We start from the raw sequence: 21,286 nt of genomic DNA on the forward strand, positions 1-21,286 counted from the left end.
TTCATATGGGCCTGTATGAAATTGGGCCCATACCTCACATGATATACAGAATTAATTCAAAATTGATCAAAGAAAAAAAAACAAAAAACAAAATTGATCAAAGATGAAAAGTAAGAGCTAAAACTCTAACTTTCTTAGAGGAAGGCGAAGGTAAATCTTTGTGACATTGGTTTTGCAGTGGTTTTTTTTTTTGTCAGTGGTTTCTTAAATATGCTATCAAAAGCACATACAACTAAAAAAACAGATAAATTGGGATTTCTGGTAGGGTGGAGTGGTGAGGGTGTTTTAAAATTCAATGTGGTGATAGTTGCCATAACTCTGAATATACTAAAAACCATTGATTTTTACACGTCAGATGAGTGAATTTCATGACATGTGAATTTTATTTCACATAAAAAAGAAAATCAAAAGAGGCAAAAAAAAAAAACAAAACAAAACCCAACTTTGAAACTTCACTAAAGAAGATACAAAAATGTCTAACAAGCCATGGAAAGATGCTAAAAATCATTAGTCAGGAAAATACAAATTAAAACCATAATGAGATACCACTAGACACTTAACAGGACAACTAAAATTATAATGACTGAGAGTACCAAATGCTTACCTTGTAGACATTCCGACTGACGTCATATCCCAGCCACTGATGTAGAGTACCTGCCCTATCAGGATGTGTCAGGTAAACCGCAGCTCCTGCTGTTGTAGCCCTTTAGTAGCTTCTGTATCTGCTTTACAGCTGTGAATACCTGGGCCCCTGCCCTGGCTGGAGGTGGCTGTTGACCTCGTGAAATGTGCAGCCACGTACCTACAAATGAAACATGTTTGTCTTATGGGAAGCCAGGTCTTCACCTTTGGCTCTTGGTCTGTTCTAAAAGTAGGAAGTAGGTTACTTGATGTTGGTTTAGGTTTGTTTTCTTAGATTTGTAGTTACTTTTTCTCAGTCTTCCCAGCAAATGGAAAGTAAACCACTGTCTATGTTCCAAGCAACTGCAATCCTCACTAGTTACTATTCCCATTGTAGGGATAAAAAACTACGGCTTAGGGACTTCATTTGCTCAAGGCAGGACACAGTGAAACCATTGTGTAATCCAGGTCCTGTGGACAATAAGGTGCCTTAAAGAGAAGAGTACATGGGATTCTTTTTTACAACACACTTGCCTTTGAGTTTCAGAGTGATTTTCTTTCAGTCTACTTAATATTAATTCCACTGTAAAGAATTTTTATTTAATTAATAATATATCTATTGAGTGCTTACTGTATGTGGGTACTGTGTTTGTGGAGGTGAATACATCAATTCAGACTTTAAAAAGCTTAGAGTAGAGCAGAGAAAGCCACTGTGCAAATAAACATTTTCAATACAGCAGAATAATTGCAGTGGTTGAAGTCTTTAATAAGTACAGCAGCTAACAAAAAGGGAAGTGATCACCTCCGCTGGAGTGGTTATCGAGGATGAGAAAATTGTGTAGGACGTACAAGGGTGGGTAGGAGTTTGTCAGTGGGTCAGCTGACCTGTGGGTGTCTATTTCTGTGTCATGACTAACCGTGGAAACCACTTATGCATAAACATCAGCATTAGATTTAAGCAAACGACTAGTTAAAGGTAGAAAAAATTCATTGTTAGTTGGCAGGAATGCTGTGTTCCTTTACACCTTTTTAATAATTAGCTTTGTGTTAAGATATAATTAAAACCTCTTAGCAAAATACAGAAGCCTGAGAAGGGCAGTGATTTTTACTGGCATGCGCTTCATAAAATACATTGCAAAGCAACCAGCTATTAGAGTTCTTTCATTCTGTTGCATCTGCTTTTTGGAATTTAAACAGACAAGATGAAACAAATTTGCAAGTTTATGAAGATTTTGCTTTGTTCATTTTTCAAACTGTGCTGAACTTGACAAACGAATATACTTGGGATACATGCTTTTCAAGTTTTTAGGAGGAAAGCTTTAAACTACATCTGTGACTGTTTTCAAAGTCTGCATTCTTACACATAAATGTGTGTTTTAAGGTCGCAGAGTTTCTGACGAAACTACTATCAGTTCATCAATAAATGTCTTATCAGAACTAATAATGAACACAGTTCTGTTATTGCTTTTATTACTGTTTTTCAGCTCACTTAGGAATTTCTCACTGCAGCCTGGTTTTTTTTTTTTTCTTTTTAAGATTTGTTTACTTATCTATTTATTTGAGAAAGAGCACCCATGCAAAAGCGAGAGTGGGGAGGAGGAGAGGGAGAGAGAGAATCCCAGGAAGACTCCCTGTTGAGCATGGAGCCCAACTCAGGGCTCAGTCCCTCGACTTTGAGTTTATGACCTGAGCTCACCAAGAATCCAACACTCAACTGATTGAGCCACTCAGGCACTCCTCACTGTAGCCTGTTTTGTCTTTCATTTCATTTTTCCTTTTGGGATAAATAGGTCAAATTGAGAGGGAAATGGGAATATTTTAGTTTCAGGTGTTTGACTCAGCCACATTGCACCACTTTTACTTTTCGGCTGCATGAAGGGTACCTGCTACCTAATAGACATTTTTGAAAGGGTACATAGTAAATTCTAGAAAATGAGGCCTGCTTAGAAATAGTGACTGGCAACTATTAGAAAGGAAAAGCTGGGGTTTTTGTGTTTTGTTTTGTTCTGTTCATTTTTTATCTTAGTTATTACAGTGGCTAATGTTTTGGTACTCCATAGCAAGTTAGGATTATGCAGCGATGGCAGAAGTTTCTGATACACTACATTTGGGAAAACATTTAAATATATGCAGATGCATGTAATAGTTTTAATGGCAGTACTCTAGGCAAATCCACTTGATTGCGACTTAGGGTAGTCATTATCTTATGCAAGTGTATTACTATGTAAATTTAGTAATATGTTCTAGATGAAACTGTATACTATACACAAACAATTGTGCAAAAATAATATATTAAAATCAGTGCCTTCTGGTTAATCCAAAATGATTAAAAGGGAATACTACCTTAAGTTTATGAATACAAGTCAAAGAAAGAAAAAATATATTTCATTTTTAGATTATATAAATGGTGGAGAACTTTTTACTCATCTTTCTCAAAGAGAGCGTTTCACAGAGCACGAGGTGCGGATCTATGTTGGAGAGATCGTGCTTGCCCTCGAACATCTCCACAAGGTAAGATGCTCAATCTTTGGGAGTTCTTTTTTTGAAAAATCTGTTAATTGAGGTAATGAGCTAAAAGAGCTAATGTTTTAAACATCACTGTCTTCGTGGAGATTGTGAAAGCATACTTACACGCTGTTGCCAATTTTCTCAATTCTGTAGTTCCCTTTTTAAAAATCTCCTAATTTTTTTGTAGTTCCTGTGATACAGATGAAAACGATAGAACCTGGCAGTTTTTTGGTTTTGTTCATGAAAAATCCTAATGCTTATTACAAAGTATCATTAGAATAAAAGCTTTTCACTTTTATGATAACTTTTAAAATGAAACTACAAGTCATAATATATGTTTCCTTAATTGTGATTTACTGCACTGCAGACTCTGCCTCTGTGTCTGCAGGGCATGTTTCTTGGTTAGGTTGGAGAATATGAGTTCCTTGACAGAAGTGCCTGCCAGCTCCCAGCTACCCCACTCTCCCACTCTGGTTTGCCTTGGTGATTGCTTTGTCCTCTAGGTGCTCCCTTGCGCCCTCTCCCTCCTTCTCCTCTACTGCCTCATGTAGCAGGAGCTCAGTTGCTAAAAACTAAGTGGAATTCATGTCTGTGATGCTGTTTGAACTCTATTAAAATCAGTTTGCACTTAAAAATATATATAGTCTTTCATGTACTATTAATCTTGATCCAGGAAATTTTGAACAAAGTTTTTTGAACTTTTAATAAGGAAGCGTTATGACACATTATGACAAAAGCAGTCACTGTGTGACAAGGCGTGTGTGTATTCCCTTAGAAATAGAATGCGTTCAAGTAATTTTCATCAAAGTATGTGAGACCACATACTTTGGAGACCAGCACAACCGAGTCTCTACGTTAGGATGAGACAAGTACGTCATGGAGCCCCTGTTCATTGTTGAGAATTCAGATCCTGCACTGGATTAGAAATGAACAGAGACTAAAGTGGTGATTATGGAGCAGAGACAGGGTAGAGAGAGATGAAGGGAAAAGGCAAGGAATGGGGAGAAGGTTTTTAAAGGGGCAGAGAGACTGGAATGGCAAGATGGAGGCCATGGACAGGAGGGGCTGTAAGAAAAGATGGCGAAAAGATACGAGCACGGAAGGAAGGGGTCAGGAACAGGGGAGATCTAGTCCAGAGCAGAGCCAGGACTGGGCAGGCGGGGGCTGGGAGTCAGAGGAGGAATCTGAAGGGAAGTGGGTGGAAATGTATACAAACAGGAGGGAAAGAGAAGAGGCCTGGTGGGTGTGGGGGGCGGGGCTGGGTGATGGAGAGAAGGGACAGAGGAACCAGAAGGGAGCTGACCAAGGCCTGCTGTGAGGGGACAGACACCCATCCCTTTTGGTAGTTGTCAGGTCATGGTCAGCTTTTGCCTGTGAGTATCTCTGTGGGGTATAAAGTAGTTAGGACATCTTTATATGTGAACCAAATTAAGCCCAGGAATGGGCTGAAAAGATCTTTGAGTTTTATGCTTAGGGATCTTAATTGTAAGTTTTTATAATATAAAAATGATGGTGCAAATCACCATAAATACCAGAGTAAAAACAAAACAAATACAAAGCTCCGATGAGTAAGCTAGTAAACTCATTTTTTGTGTGTGTGAAAGCTTTAATTCCACTAATTCTGTTTATTAAAGGAAAATCTGTGAACATCTGTTATTATTAAAAGAGGGTGATCAGAAAGAACCACAGAAGTAGAGAACATGATGAATACTGGGTATACGTGTGATGGATATGGAGTGAAAATAATATAGCAAATCAGACTTCAGCTAAGTTTTTCTTAATCTTACTACCCTAAAAAGATAAGTACAAAGAGATACAACATGAAGCCAGTATTAACCTTGATATAGCTGCTAACATTGAGTTTCCTAGAAAGAGACAAAAATGGAAGTTTACTTGGAAGTGATGAGGTAAAGCAGATAGTAAATGATTTATTTCTAAAATTGCTTCCAAAGAGTTTCTTTTAAAAAAAAAAAAAAAGAAGAAGTTGCACTTGTGTTAGATGCTTATGAGGCTTCAAGTCAGATGTCTGTTCAATAGATTGCAGATGTCATCCTTTCTTATAGAACACTGAAGTTCTGGGAGGAAAATTGCCTAGCATTTTTCCTTGTGTAATTTGTTGTTTCAATTTTAAGAAGTTATTAAGAATCTGCTTTTTCATATACTTAGTGTTGTGGAAAGCAGTGTTTCTAAGTTTAAAAACATTTAATTCAGGCTGACATAACATGAAATGTGCAATTCACATATATCAAGAACTTCTTGTATGACTTGTGTATAGATTTATTTAGCTCAAGAAATAGCTGAAGTGTTTTACTATAGAACTTACATGCAAACAAAAGGGAAGGATATATAAGTACTATCCAGTTGACTTATTTCACTTATTTAGAACTAATGATCAACCAAAATTAACCTATGATCTTCACCCTTTGTGTTTAGGAGCCTATTGTTCAACAAGTCTTTATTAATTATCTATTTGGCACTGTACAAGATACTAGAAAAATGCATAAAAATTGAAAAACAGAGTTAGGGTATGGTTATATTGAGACAAGCAGGAAATACCTAGAAAATATCAGTTATTTTTAGGTGAGTAAAATGTATTTTTAGATAAGTGAAGGAATAAAAACAAATACATGACTAGTGTGGGATCTAGTTAGAAAGCTCTCTGAATCCTTTAGGATGTGATGGACATGAATTGGCTAGCAGTACCTGAAAAAGATGATCTGCAGTGATACATCCAGAAGACAGAACAGGAAAAACAGAGTTAACAGTAGTCCACAGAGAGACCCCATGGAAGCTGGTCTAGTGGGAATAGATCTTCATTACACAGAGAAGAAAGACGTGATAGGAGAGGTCCAGGGAGCCCAGCAGATGAAACCCTGAGATGGAGGAATTCACATTGGCCCTAGCCAGTGACTAAGAGCCCTTGCAGCATCCTGAGCAGGAAAATCCATTTTTTGGTTTGTTTTTAAGGTAAATAAAGACTTTCCTAATTCATTTTTTTGGAAATTATTATTTGAAAATGCGTATTTGTTTGTTTTTACAGTTGGGAATTATATACCGTGACATTAAGCTTGAGAACATTCTCCTTGATTCTAATGGCCACGTGGTGCTGACAGATTTTGGTCTGAGTAAGGAGTTTGTGGCCGAAGAAGTGAGTATTATATTTTAATTTGAAGTTAGTAACAGAATGTAAACAATGATAAAAAAAAATTAGTTATAGAGTAAGCATTTATCAAGGTAGTACCATATGGATTATGGATTTTTGTACAAGTTTGCCTAGAGGAACATCTTGACATGAATGACTGTAAAGATTTTTAGCTTAAAATTATCATCTTGTTGGAATTACAGTAAACCTTTGATGGCTATATCAGAATTCTCTAGTTTAAAACAAAACTATGCATTTAACTTTCCTATAAAATATAACTGAAAAATTTAAATAATCCTTTGGACCCTTGAGGAGGATTATGGCTTAGTTGGTAACCAATAGAAAATTATAAAACAAAGGACATAGAGTTTCAATTGTATTTACAAAGTAGTATGTTCTGATGGTCCTTTGAATTCACTTGATAAAAATGAAAAGGATCTACAAGACCAACTTTTTTAATAACCTTGCTTTTTTGTTTATATGAATTAAAATGTAATAGGTAATGTGCAGATTTTAAACATGGAAGACTTTGGATTTTAAGTATTGTTAGTATTTGTTTACTGGTACAGGTACATTTAATGACTTTTAAAAATGTACATCTACTAGTCTAGTTAAATACTTACATAGCAGTTGTGATAAAAATTATGTTTTTATATTACTGGCTATGCAAAATACAAGGTAAATTTGAATGCCAACTCATTCTTATCTAAGAAATTATTGGTATAGAATACAGAATTACAGTGAAATTTTTGTAGTGAAGGACTCTGTAGTTGTAAAACACATGATTCTTGAGTTCCACATGAGGTGTGTCTGTTTCTGATTGTTTGCTTTTTGCAGTATTGCCAAAGCAGTCCTAGGTGAATTCCATAAGTGCTGAAATTATACAACTAAAGATCCCATTTTTTATCATATCCATATTCATTCAGTTCACTTATTCAATAAATATTTATTGACAGCCTCTGCCATACTAGGTACTGGCTAATGCGATGATGAAGAAGATGGAAATGGTATCTGCCTTCATAAAGTTCTGGTTATAATTATACTGATTATCTGTGACAGAAAAATCGTAAAAGAGATGAATTTTTGAGGAACTTACTTCAAAGTCTGATTTTTAAAACTTTTTCTCCTTTGTCGAACTTTTCATGGCAACTTCAGTAAAATGTGACAGATTAAATATGTTTACTGTTGCTTCCTCATTAAACCCCTACACAAAAGTAAGGGAGTAAAATAGGCATGTACTCAAAAGAGAATGAAGAAAATAGGAACCACATTTTGGAGGATGGACAGCAGGAATATTACTGGTAACCAATATAGCATCCCAAGGTCCTTATGTCATCCCTAAGCTAGTAACATGAGAAACCTCAAAGCAAGCTAATTTATACTTATGACCCCCAGAAAGGGTCAGGAACTGGCAGCACCAGGTGTTCTTCAAAGTAGGAGCATAGGTTATATGGTCAAAAGTCTGTATAAGAAACAGCCCCCTCAGATCTGCCACATATCTGGTTCACCTAGGCAACCGTGCTTTCCTTACCTTCAGGGAAGACAGAGGGTTGAATAGAAAGACTGGATTCAGGAGCAGTGGATTGAAGGTGAGGACAAAACAAGGAAACTGGTGGTTCAGGTGCAAAATGGCACAGTGAGCCATGGAACTCCCGTGGCCTCTTTCTGCCTCTTCACTCTGAGGACATGACTTCCTAGACAGGAGTTTGGAGGATTCCTATCTGTGAAACAGAACAAAAACTCTGCAGATGCTGTCAGGTGCTGGTGTCACGAGGGAACTAGCCCAGCCAGATCTTTCTACAGAGAGGTCTGTGACTTGACAAGCCCAGCACATGCTGTAGAACCGTTTTTGTGATGATGTCATGGTTTCTTTTTCTGTTTTGATGTCACTGTATTTCAGTGTAATTACTTCTTGTGTCTGTATGCCAATGTGATTATAGTTTCCGCTGTCATACTATGCATTTAAAAGCATTATTCTGAGGAGGAGTCTGTGGGCTTCAACAGATGGCCAAGGGATCCTTGGCATGTAAAGCATGCCTGTATAGAGAGATTTGGTGATCATGTTCTCCTCTCTCCATGGAACCATTCATGCATTTGCTTATTCACTCCATCAGTATTTGTTGAGCACCTTCTCCATACTGGACATTAGGCAAGGTCCTGGTAAGACACCAATGAAAGGAATCACTTAGTGACTCCTGTGGTTATGGGTACATGTGGCTGATCATTTGGCAGACTTTGGCCATGGAAAACAGCAAAAATAAACAAAAATCAGACACGGATTAGAGATGCTGAGTTTTAATACAGAAATACAAATTAATCAGAAATGCTGTGCAACTAAATCAGCTAGATCCCTCCTCACAGGAGAGACTTCTGTGTTCTGTTAACGTGTCAACAGCTCCTCAGCAAGAGAGCAAAGAGAGTTTTAGTTGGATGCCATAGGTTTTAAACAGTTGTGTAGGTACAAAAATGAAATATTGGGTGGTGTGGGCACCTGGGTGGTTCAGTCGGTTAAGCATTCATCTCTTCTTGATTTGGCTCAGGTCATGATCTCAGGGTCATGAGCTCAATCCCCACATCAGGCCCCTTTCTTAGCACAGAGTCTGTTTGAGATTCTCTGCCTCTCCCTCTGCCCCTCTCCCTACTCTCTCAACTAAATACATAAGTAAAATCTTTTTAAAAAATGAAATACTGGGATTCAATCTGAAGTGGAGAAATAATTTATAGATTTTCATATTATTCCCTGAATACAACCCAACTGTATTTAATATAGTTATGTGTTAGTGTCTGTGTCATTAAGCTTTCCACTTTCATTTCTTCCCCTCAGACCACCAGCTCATTCTTCATCTTCCCATAGAGGACATACTATCACACTAGGCTTCAGGTTTCACTCTCAGGGCTAGGGTGGTGACTACCCTTCTCTGAGACCCCTACAGTGGGATCTAGTGGTCCTTTGCTCCCCTAATTCCACCCAGCACCTATTCAGCAAGTTTCCCTGCCTAGATTCTTTCTACCTTAAAAATATTCCTGTTTTGATTAGCTAGCATTCCTTTTTGGTTTCACATGCCTCCCTGACTCACTTATATCAAAAATACTGTCTTTCCTGGAATGCATTTCTTTTTTGTCTATCCCTATTCTATCTCCTTGGTTTTCAGTTTAAACCCTAGTCTAAGGAGTCTCCTCCTTGGTTCCCAGTGTTTATAGAGAGATTCTATAGCCCTAGCTCCAGCTGACCTCTCTCCTCTTCTTTCTCTTCCTTTTGGACCCTTTTGTCACCATTTAAGCCTCGTCTTTCCTTTCTTAAAATTTTAAAGATGGAGAGATGGATGGATGGACAGACTGACTAATAGATAAACAGAATCTCTCTCAGAATTCTATACTCCCTTCCAGCTCTTGTGCTTTTGTTCTCTGTCAGTATCTGTCTACACACTCTCTTTACTTAACCACATGTCACTCACTCCTTCATCTAGTCCAGTTTGGCTTGCATGCCTACTGATGGACTATAAGGCTTTTCAAGGTTACTATTGACCTCAGTTTTAGGTGCTTTTTAGTCCTTTCTTACTTGACCACCTTGTAATATTGAACTGGATATTGCCTCCTGCCTTGGCTCCTATGACACCACACTCCCCGGTTTTCCTACTTTCTATCACTGTCTTTTGCAGGCTCTTCCTCTTCTACCCAAGGGTTCCTCACAGTTCAGTACTAAGTACTCTTCTCTGTTTATGCTCTACTCTCTCTCTCTCTCTCTATGCTGGTGCCATACATATTTAGGATATGTATGGCAACCTCAACCTCTCTTCTGGGCTCCAGGTCTAAAGATCCTTGTAGTGTATTTCCATTTGATGCTCTCATAGACTCCTTGAGCTCAACATTTTCAAAACTGAACTAATCCTCCCCTACCCAAATCTTCTTCTCTTTTAGTGTGTTGCAGTTTTGTGTGTTATAAATTCTGGCCTCATTTGATCTGGGAAATGTATTTCTATTGAATTTTTAGGAATCTACTTAGTATAAAAAACATATGCTTTTAAAATAGTTAAAAGTTTCTGCTCTTGGCGTAATATTCATTTTTGTGTGTATTCATTAACTTAATAATTGAGCAAATATTATTTGAGTACTATGTGTCAGATATTATCCTAGACCCTAGAAATACGGTGGTGAACATAACAAATTCCTTGCCCTAATGAGCCTGTATATTCTAGAGGTGTTTGTCAAATAGTCATATAATTATTTCTAGATTATAGTTTGCTAAACTAGGTTGTACACAGTATAAAATTTATTTATTTTCAAAACCTTTAAAATCTTTTATATGATAATGAACACTTTACAAGTTTGATATTTTTGATATGTTCTTTTCTCGGTCATAGAATTGATAAATCCCTTGAGATTCTGAGAATCAAAGAAGACATTTATCACTATTTGCAGGCTAGTCTGTGTCCTTCTTAAGATATCTTGAGAGTATAATTCAGCAAACGTTTGTTGAGTTCCTACTATGAGTCAGTCTGCTAGATATTGGGTATATAATTTTAACATTGAAGACTTAAAGATAATGTTTAAAGGGCGTCTGTTTTTACCTGTTTATTAACAAATAATGTCAAAACGATACATTAATGTCCTATTAGTCACTGTGTACTTACATATGGTATATGTATCCTGTCTTTTTGTAATTTCACATTGAACACTTAAAAATATCACAACAGATTATTAATGTGAGTCTACATATAGCTAACTAAAACTAGAAAAATAATGTCTCCAGCATTTAAGATAGAAGTAGCTAAACTAATTATAACATATTGTCTTGAGAGCTATACTTTAAAGGAAAAGCCTATGGATTAGAGACTATTTTCTGTTTTCAGAAAATAGAAAAATACCTTTGCTTAGCTAAGATGATATTATTCATTAATTAATTTTTGGAATATTTTAGTGGCCTTTGTATATAGTGGATAGAACATGTACTGAAGGAAGAAAATCTTTTTCAGTTCTCCACTTTGTGTCTGTGTAACATCGGGCAAGCCACGTAGTCATTATCCATTCTCAGTCTTAGTTTCTTCATCTGTAAAATAATAGCTGTTGTATCTAATGTATAGAATCATCGTATCACACAATAAGTTGATGCTCGTGAAAGTATGTTCTAAAGTGTGAAGCAGTAAATATCAGTTTCTGCTTGTAGACATACTGTTTAAATTTTAGATTACTGTGAGCAAAACTAAAATATACAAATGAGAATCTTAAGTTACTCTCTCTTTTCTGATTTATAGGAAAGTTTTAAATTATGCCTCTCTTTAATAAATGCCTCGTTAATAATATTATCTGCAGTATTCTGCTATTGTGACATACATATCTCAAGATGCCTGGGTGAGGCTCAAGATCCATTAAGAGCATGTTTGCTTTAGGAATCAGATTACTCTCTAAGGCAGCTTTTTATTACTTTTGTCCCCTTCTTGATTGACTCGTGACATATGTTCACAATTCTTTTCATTTGCATATGCTCCTAAGGAATGTAATTAGATCTCTGTAAATAAATCCTACCAGTCATTCACCAAACCAGTGACTTTGGATAGTTTTAGTTATTTTAGGGTAAACGTTAAGATGGAAGTGTTGGGAAAACAGGAGACCCAGAGACCAGTCAGAACATTTTTCCATTGCCTCAATTTTTCTTCTCCTCAAACAGTATTATGCAATATAGAGATGGTAGCACATTATTTTCAGCCATTTTTTTGTAAAGTTCTGCGAGATATCAGAGCAGATCCCTCACATTTGGACGGGTGGAGGGGAGGGAGACAGCAGGGCTTTGCCCTCAGATGTCTGCCTCACAGGTTTCCTTTATAACCTTTCTTACAGCAGAAATTATTGGCTCTAGTAAGATTTATTGTAATGCTCTTTCTTATTTTAAGGCAGGTTCAATGTACAAGTTCAGTGAGCAGGTTTAATGTAAATGTCATCACAGGGCAAGCAGGGACAACTTTTGAGTGGAGATTGTTTTCAAAGAAACTTCTATTATATATTCCATTTGTTCAAATCAGGTTAAAAGCATATCATTTTTATTTACTTGAAAATTATATTTAGCAGTCACATTCTATATTCATGTAGAATGTATTAATCTGAAAATAGATCATTTTTTATCTATTTTCCAAGAAAAAATGAAAAATTACTTAAGACCCAAGCCTAAGTGTCAGAGACTTTCAAACCCTTATGGCGAATTTAGCAAAAAATATTCTGAAACATTAACTGACATTACATAAATATGATTAATAAGTGTTTATATCTTCCAATTTCTTTTTACATTTTTTGTTATGAAATATTTAAGTATAGTAAAAATATAAAAAATTCTATATAACAAAATCTGTGCACCCACTATTCACATATGCAGTTGTAAACATTTTGCATTTTCTAATAATGAACAAAATAGTTAAAAATCCCTCCTCTAGACAGAGAGGCAGCTAATAACTAGTAAATAAGTAAGATATGTATGAAATATATCAGTAAGTTACAAGAAGACAAAGAGAAATAGGGAGTATTAGGGTGAGAAAAGGTTGCATTTTTTTTTAAGAGAGATGGGGTAAAAGGGCAGAGGAAGAGAATCTTAAGCAGGCTCCATGCCCAGTGCAGAGCCTGACACAGGGTTCAACCTCACAACCCTGAGATCATGACCTGAGCCAAAGTCAAGAGTTCACCCTTAACCCACTGAGCCACCCAGGTGCCTGAAAAAATTCCACTTTTAAATCAGATTCAGGAATGGTTTTGCTGAGAAAGTGACCATTTAGTAGAGACGTGAAGGAAGTGAGAGTGTGAGCCATATCGGTATCTTAGGGAAGAGATTTCTAGGCAGAGAGATCAGCTGGTGTGAAAGATCCAGGGTGGGAATATACCCGGGCTGTGTGTGGAACAATAAGGATTACAGTGTAAGTGTTTAGAGTGAGTGAGGCTCAGAGTACCAGGAAGTAAGGGTGCAGGGATGGTCCTATGGATGAAGGATTGTACAGATCATGCAAGGCACTGAAGACTGTTGTAAGGACTGTGGCTTTTTCTAGTGAAATGGGGGCCACTGGAGAGTTTTGAGTAGAGAAATGAGATGATCTGACTTATTTTAGAAGAGTAATTCTGTTTGCCAAGCATGATATTCTTATAGTGGGACATGTCTAGAGACATGGAGGCCCGTTAGGAAACTGTTATACTAATCCTAGCAGGAAATAGTAATGCTTTAGACCATGGGGTGGCAGAGTAAGTTGTAATAAGTAGTAAGATTTTAGATATATTTTGACATTAGAGATAATGAAATTTCTTGATGATTTGGATGTGGGGTGTGAGAGAGCAAGAGGAATCAAGGGAGCCCTAAGGGTTTTGGCCACGGTGGCTGAAAGGATGACATTGCTATCAACTAACATGGGGTGGGCTTCTGATGGAAAGAAAGATTTCAGGTAGGTAGAAGAGTGCATCTGAGCAGCTTGAGTTTGAGATGACTATTAGACTTACAGAGAGATGTCCAGTAGACAGGAGGAGATCTGAGTCTGCAGTTTGAGGGAGAAGTCTCATCTAGAGATGTAAATTTGGAATTTGCCAGTATAGAGGTAATATTTAAAATTGTGAAAATGGAGGAGAATATCAACACAGTAAGTACAGATAGAAAAGAGAAAAGGGACAAAGCTTTGAACCCCAGGCTACTCCAAGTAAAAAGAGGAGGAGGTGCCAGCAAAGGAGACCAGGGAAAAGGGAGTGGCAAGCTGAGGAAAAAATAGGCAAGTGTGTTGTCTTAGAAGCCAAGTGAAGAGATGTTTCTAGGATGAACATGATCAACCATGTCAGATACTCTTGTTAGGTCAAATAAAATGAAGACTAGAGATTGAGCATTAGCTCAATTTAAATCTCAGGAGAAAGAGACTGGGAATAGATGTATTGTCCTCCGCAACTAAAGGCAACTCTTTGGGTTTTCTGTAAAAAGGAATAGTGAAATTGTATTGGGGAGAATAGCAGAGGATTTGAAGTGGGGTTCAGAGAAGCCTTTTGATTTTAAGGTGGGAGAAATGACAGATGTCATATGCTTGTTGACACATTCCTAGAGAGGAAGTGTAGGGGTCAATATAATAATGATAGAGAGAAGAGAAGAGGGAAGATTGCTGGAACGCTGACCTTGGGAGGAGTAAACTCAGTGCACAAGTGGGGAGGTCATCCTTAGCTAATGGCTTGGTCAGTGCATCTTTAGGAAGAAAGAAGGGTCAGTTGGAGGACCCAGATGCATGTGGCTGTCAGGAAGCGGTAGTGGGAGTGATAGAAGGTTTTTTGTTTTGTTTTGGTTTCGTTTTTTATTGCTTCTATGTTTTCACTGAAAGTGAGGAAGGAAAAGAAGACATTGGAGTTTGAGGAGAAAGAAGAAGATATAAAATAAGCAGCCACATCCATGGAGAGTGAATGGGTTAGGTAATCAGTGTGTTTGCTGGGCAGCATTAAATGCCCGCTTTGAGGGTCATGGTCATGGATTTAAAATAAAATTGGTCAACTTGATTCTTTGTTTTACTCCAGCCACATTTAGCTTAACAAGTGCAGGCAGGCAAAGGGTAGATGGTGGGTTGAATTTAATTTTATTTTAGTACCTCTACTTCATAGGTATATATCCATAAACTATATTAATGTTAGCTTATGTTCCTAAAATGTACATAAGTGGTATATCATATGCAAAAGTATTTTATTTGACTTATTTTTTAATGTATCCAAGTTGATAAATATGAATCTGTTTCATTCATTTTAGCGCCTGTATAATATTCTTTTAAATAAATTATCCAGTTTACTTATCCATTCTCCTGTCAAGATACATTTAGGTTTCTGTGTTTTCTCAGTGTTGCAGGTTTTTCCTGATATTACTGGTTTCTGTAGTTCTTTAAATATTCTATATACCCATCATTTGTAATTATATATTTTCTTTTCCAAGTCTTTCACTTGTTTTTAATGGTATTTTTGCCATCATCAGATTTGACATTTTAATAAAATCAACTTGGTCTTTTCATATTTACATTCTTTGATTATTCAAAAAAAATTAATTGTGGTAAAATACACAAAAAGATTATCACCTAAACTATTTTTTAATATTTTATTTATTTATCCACGAGAGACAGACAGAGAGAGAGAGAGAGAGAGAGAGAGAGAGAGAGAGGGCAGAGACACAGGCAGAGGGAGAAGCAGGCTCCATGCAGGGAGCCCGACGTGGGACTTGATCCCAGGTCTCCAGGATCACACCCCGGGCCAAAGGTGGCGCCAAACCATCGAGCCACCCAGGCTGCCCCATCTAAATTATTTTTAAGTGAATATCAGTGGTATTAACTATATTCATAGTATTGTGCAACAGGTCTCTAGAATTTTTTTTTATCTTGCAAAACTTAACTCTATATCCAGTGAACAACAACTTCCCAGTTTTCTCTCCTCCTAGCTCCTGGCAGTCACCATTTGACTTTCTGTTTTTGTGAGTTTGACTACTTTAGATACCTCATATAAGCAGAATCATATAGTATTTATCTTTGTGGCTGGCTTACTTTAGTTAACATAATGTCCTCAAGTTTCATTCATGTTGTAGCATGTGATGGGATTGCCTTCTTTTTTAAGGCTAGATAATATTATAATATACGTATATATCATACTTTATTTATCCATTCATCCGGTAGTGGGTATTTGGGTTACTTCTACCTATTGGCTATTGTGAATAATGCTGGAGTGAACCTAGGCATACAAATATCTGTTGGAGATAATGCTTTCTGTTCTTTTAGGTATATATCCAGAAATAGGATTGCTGGATCTTATGGTTATTTTGTTTTATTTATTTTTCACCATGATAATTTTATTTTTAATTTTTTTGAGGAAAGTCTTTAATGTGTCTTATAGTGGCAGCACCATTTTACATTCTCACCATAAGGGTGCAAGGGTCCTGGTTTCTCCACATCATTGCCTATACTTTATTTCTGTTATTTTGATAGCAGCCCTCCTAGTAAGTGTGAGCTGGTATTTCATTATAGTTTTTATTTGTGTTTCTCTAATGATGAGTGATGTTGAGCATCTTTTCATATGCTTGTTGGCCATTTGCTTATCATCTTTGGAAGAATGTTGAAATTTTCCTAATTTTTAATCAGATTATTTGCTTTTTTGTTGTTGAGTTTGTAGTTCTTTATATATTCTGGATATTAACCACTTATCAGATGTGTGATTTGTAAATTTTCTCTCCTGTTCTGTAGGTTGTGTTTCCACTTTGTTTTCCCTCCACTTTGTTGTCTTTTCACTGTTTGTCCTTCCACTTTGTTTTAACTTTGATATTGTCCCGTTTGTCAGCATTTGTTGCTTATGCTTTTGGTATCATACCCAAGAAATGATTGCCAAATCCAGTGCCATGAAACTTTCCCTCTACTTTTTCTTCTAGGAGTTTTATACTTTTAGGTCTTACATTTATATCTTTAGTCCATTTTGAGTTCATGTTTGTATTTGGTGTAAAGTAATGGTCCAGCTTCATTCTTTTGCATGCAGCTATCCAATTTTCCCAGCATCATTTGTTGAAGAGACCATCTTTTGCTCATTGCACGGTCTTGACACCTATGTTGAAGATCATTTGACCAAATGCTCTATAAGGTTTATTTCTGGGCTCTCAATTTTGTTCCATCATTCTCTGTGCCTGTCTTAATTTCACTACAAAGCTTTATGGTTTATTGTAGCTTTGTAATACATTTTTAAATCAGGAAGTGTGAGCCTGCCACCTTTGTTCTTCTTTTTCAAGATGGTTTTGGCCATTCAGGGTCCCTTGAGATTTCAATATGAATTTTAATATTTTTTTTTATTTTTGCTCAAAAATGCCATAGGGATTTTGATAGGAATTACATTGAATCTCTAGATTACTCTTGGTAGGATGGACATTTTCACAATATTATGTCTTCTAATCCATGAGCCATGGATGTTTTTCCTTTTATTTCTATCTTCTTTAATTCCTTTCAGAATATTTTGTAGTGTTCATTGTCAGGTCTTTGGACTTACTGGCTAAATTAATCCCTAAGCATTTTATTATTCTTGATGCTATTTTTTTAAAGATTTTTTATTTATTTATTCATGAGAGACAGAGAGAGAGAGAGAGGCAGAGACATAGGCAGAGGGAGAAGCAGGCTCCATGCAGGGAGCCTGACATGGGACTCCAATCCCGGGTCTCCAGGATCACGCCGTGGGCCGAAGGCGGTGCTAACGCACTGAGCCACCGGGCTGCCCTCTTGATGCTATTTTATTTATTATTTTTTAAAAGATTATTTATTTATTTATTCATAAAGAGACAGAGACAGAGAGAGAGAGAGAGAGGCAGAGACACAGGTAGAGGGAAAAGCAGGCTCCATGCGGGGAGCCCAACGTGGGACTGGATCCCGGGTCTCCAGGATCACGCCCTAGGCTGCAGGCAGCGCTAAACCGCTGCGCCACCGGGGCTGCCCTTGATGCTATTTTAAATGAGATCTTTTCCCCTTGATTTTTTTTTTTTTAGATTGTTCATTGTTAGTGTAAAGAAGTGTGATTTTTGTATGTTGACCTTGTATCCTGTAACTTTGCTGTATGTGCTTATTCTAGGTCTTTTGGTATGGATTCTTTAGGGTTCTCTACATGTAAGATTATATCATCTACAAGCCAGAAAATTTTATTTCTTCCTTTCAAATTTGGATGTCTTTTTCTTGCCTAACTGCTCCACCTAGGACTTCCAGTGATGTTTTGAATAGAAGTGATAAGAACAGCCTTACTTTTTTGTTCCTGATCTTAGAGGAAAAGCTTTGAGTTTTTCATCATTGAGTATGATGTTTACCGTGGGCATTTCATATATGGCTTTAACTATGTGGAGGTAGTTTCTTTCTATTCCTTCTTTGTCGTTGAGTGGTTTTATCATGAAAGGATGTTGAAGTTTGTCAAATGCTTTTTCTATATCAATTCAAGTGATTATGTGGTTTTTGTTCTTCATTCTGTTAATATGGTTTTACATTGATTGACTTTCAAATCTTGAACCATCCTTACATTCCAGGAATAAGCCTCACTTGGTCATATTACATAACCTTTTAATGTGCTATTGAATTTGGTTTGCTAGTATTTCATTGGAATTTTGTATCAGTCTTCATCAGAAATATAAAGCTGTAATTTTCTTGCAGTAGCTCTTGCTTTGGTATCAGGGTAATGCTGGCCTCATCCAATGAGTTTGGAAGTGTTCTCTTCAGTTTTTTTGGACTTACTACTTATTTGAATGTTTTTTTTAGAATTTTCCTATAAGCCATCTGATCCTGAGCTTTTCTAGGGGGAAAGTTTTTGATTGTTGAGTCAATCTCCTTACGGATTATGTGTCTGTTTAGATTTTCTATTTCCTCATGATTCAGTCTTGATAAATTGTATTTTTCTAGGAATTTATCCACTCTAGATTATCCAATTTTATGGTGTATAATTGCTAATAGTAACTTCTTATAATATCATCTGTTTCATTTCTGATTTTACTTATTTGAACCTTCTCTTTTTTAAAATAAATCTAGCTAAGATTTTGCCAGTCTTGTAATTTTCAAAAACCAACTCAGTTTTGTCAAAAATTTTTTCTATTGCTTTTCTATTCTCAGTTTCATTTATTTGCGGTCCGCTTATTTCTTTCCTGATGCTAACCTTTGGTTTAGTTTGTTCTTTTTCTAGTTCCTTGAGGTGTAAAACTGGTTGTTGATTTCTTCGAATTTTTCAAAGCAAAATCTCTTTATCTCAGTGCACATTAAAATTTTAACTTACTAGGAATTAATTTTTGTGTATAAAACAAAATGAGGATCTTATTTTATCTCTTTTTATAGATTAACCTAGTTGACTGAACTATCATTGAATAGTCAGTCTTTCCCCTACTGATTTAAAAGCAACTTCTGTCATATGCTAAATTCCTGTACAGTCTATTTCCTGTGAGCCCATTTCTATTCCTGTTTCTCTTCTTTCAGTTCCATGGGTCTAGTTGCCTCTCTCTGAATCAAAATAAAAAATATTAAAGGTTATGGTTTTTTTAAAGATTTTATTTATTCATGAGAGAGAGAGAGACAGAGAGAGAGAGGCAGAGACACAGGCAGAGGGAGAAGCAGGCTCCATGCAGGGACCCAGTTGTGGGACTCCATCCCAGGTCTCCAGGATCACACCCTGGGCCAAAGGTAGGTGCTAAACCGCTGAGCCACCCAGGGATCCCAAAGGCTATGATTTTATAATAAGTTTTGAATCTGGAAAGGTGAAATCTTTTCTTTATTTTTATCCTACCATTCTCTCCTCCTTTCATCTGACTCTTCACTATATTCTCTATTCCTGATCTTTCATTCCTCCATGTAAATTATGGAATTGAATTTATAAATTAATTTGGAAATAACTGTGAACTTTGGATATTTAATCTTCCTATCAATTAGTATAAATGAATATTCATACTTTCCCATTTATTTAGTTATCTTTTATTTCCTTCAAAATATTTTATTTCTATGTAATGCTTTATACTTATATTATTAGATTCATTTCTGTTAACTTTATAATTTTATTCCTATCTACAAAATTAGACTATTTATGACTTTTGAGGCAACACAGAGGAATGTTGTTGATCTTGTACATAGTAATGTTGCTGAATTCATAGTCCACTAATTTACATATTTACTTGGATTTTTTATATAGATGACTATATTAAAAGAATAAAATCAGAACCACTATGTCAATAATGATGGCTTTATTATATCTTTGTGATTCTTTTTATTTTTATTTTGTGTGTGCTTGTGGATGGATGGTTTAGTTTGTCTTCATTGTTTTGCCTACTTTTATTTGTGTGTACTCTTTTCTACTTCAAGGCAATGTACCTTGGGTTTTATAATTTAGTATGGTATTTACTCTAGGTTTTTGATAGCTAAATTATATTCTTAGTTTTTAGTTGTTTATTGACATAAAGAAATTCTTAACGGTTTTTCTCTTTAATCACCTAGTGTTTTGAGTTATATTAATAGGATTTTTTCTGTTGAAATACAACAGAATTTGCACCTCTGTAACTATCAGGGTGTATATTTTTTTCCTTTTTTTCCCACTTTATAGGTAAGTGTGAGTAGCTTTTCAAATACTTACATAGTTCTCTAAAAATATTTATAATAACATTTAGGTTTTCAATTTCTTCTTAAGTCAATTTTAGCAAGTTATATTTTTATAGAAAATGAATAAATAAATCTTTAAAAAAAAAGGGGGGGGGCAGCCCCGGTGGCGCAGCGGTTTAGCGCCGCCTGCAGCCCAGGGTGTGATCCTGGAGACCCGGGATTGAGTCCCACATCGGGCTCCCTGCATGGAGCCTGCTTCTCTCTCTGCCTGTGTCTCTGCCCCTCTCTCTCTCTCTCTCTCTCTCTCTCTCTCTCTCTCTCTGTGTGTTTCTCATAAATAAATAAATCTTAAAAAAAAAAAGAAAATGATATGTTGTCTTTTTAAAGTTGTTTGGCATCATGTTGTTCATAGAATTCACTTATTTTTTTAATCTCTATTGTGAGTGTAGTAATGTTTCCTGTTAAATTACTAATATTATTATTTTTTTAATAAATTAATTTTTATTGGTGTTCAATTTACCTAAATTACTAATATTATTGATCTGTAACTTTCCTCCCTTTTCTCTGGGTCAGTTTGCTAGAAATTTGCCCATTAGTCTTTTCCAAGAAATAACTTTTGTCAAGCTCCTCATTTTTTCTATTTATTTGATGATGTTCCTTTATTACTTTGTTTCTTTTACTTTTTGGAGTTTTTCTTCGGTATGCCTTTTCTAAACTTTTAAGCTGGACCTCCAGCTCACTAATATTTAATTTTTAATAAAACCGAATTTCTAAGAACAGCTTTAGATATATCTCACAGGTTCTAACATATGGCATGTGTTTATTATTATTCTAATAGTCTAATATTTGTTGTGTGGTTTTTTTGGGCCATGAATTACTTAGAAATCGATTTTTAGGTTTTCAAATATATAGGATTTTTTGGTTGTCTTCTTATAAATGAGTTCTAATTTTATTGCTTTCT

The 21,286-nt window shown here is 36.0% G+C and overlaps 1 protein-coding gene across 1 annotated transcript in view; it reads left to right on the forward strand.

Moving 5' to 3' along the window:
• The window catches only part of RPS6KA5 (ribosomal protein S6 kinase A5), a 173,607-nt gene that overhangs the window by 100,418 nt on the left and 51,903 nt on the right, over positions 1–21,286 (forward strand). The window contains exons 4-5 of the mRNA XM_055304445.1: positions 3,017–3,132; positions 6,170–6,277. Coding sequence (XP_055160420.1) covers positions 3,017–3,132; positions 6,170–6,277 — 224 coding nt within the window. The remainder of the gene's footprint in view (positions 1–3,016; positions 3,133–6,169; positions 6,278–21,286) is intronic.

The sequence above is a fragment of the Nyctereutes procyonoides genome, unplaced genomic scaffold (assembly GCF_905146905.1).
Source record: "Nyctereutes procyonoides isolate TBG_1078 unplaced genomic scaffold, NYPRO_anot_genome, whole genome shotgun sequence".
NCBI classification, from domain to species: Eukaryota; Metazoa; Chordata; class Mammalia; order Carnivora; family Canidae; genus Nyctereutes; species Nyctereutes procyonoides.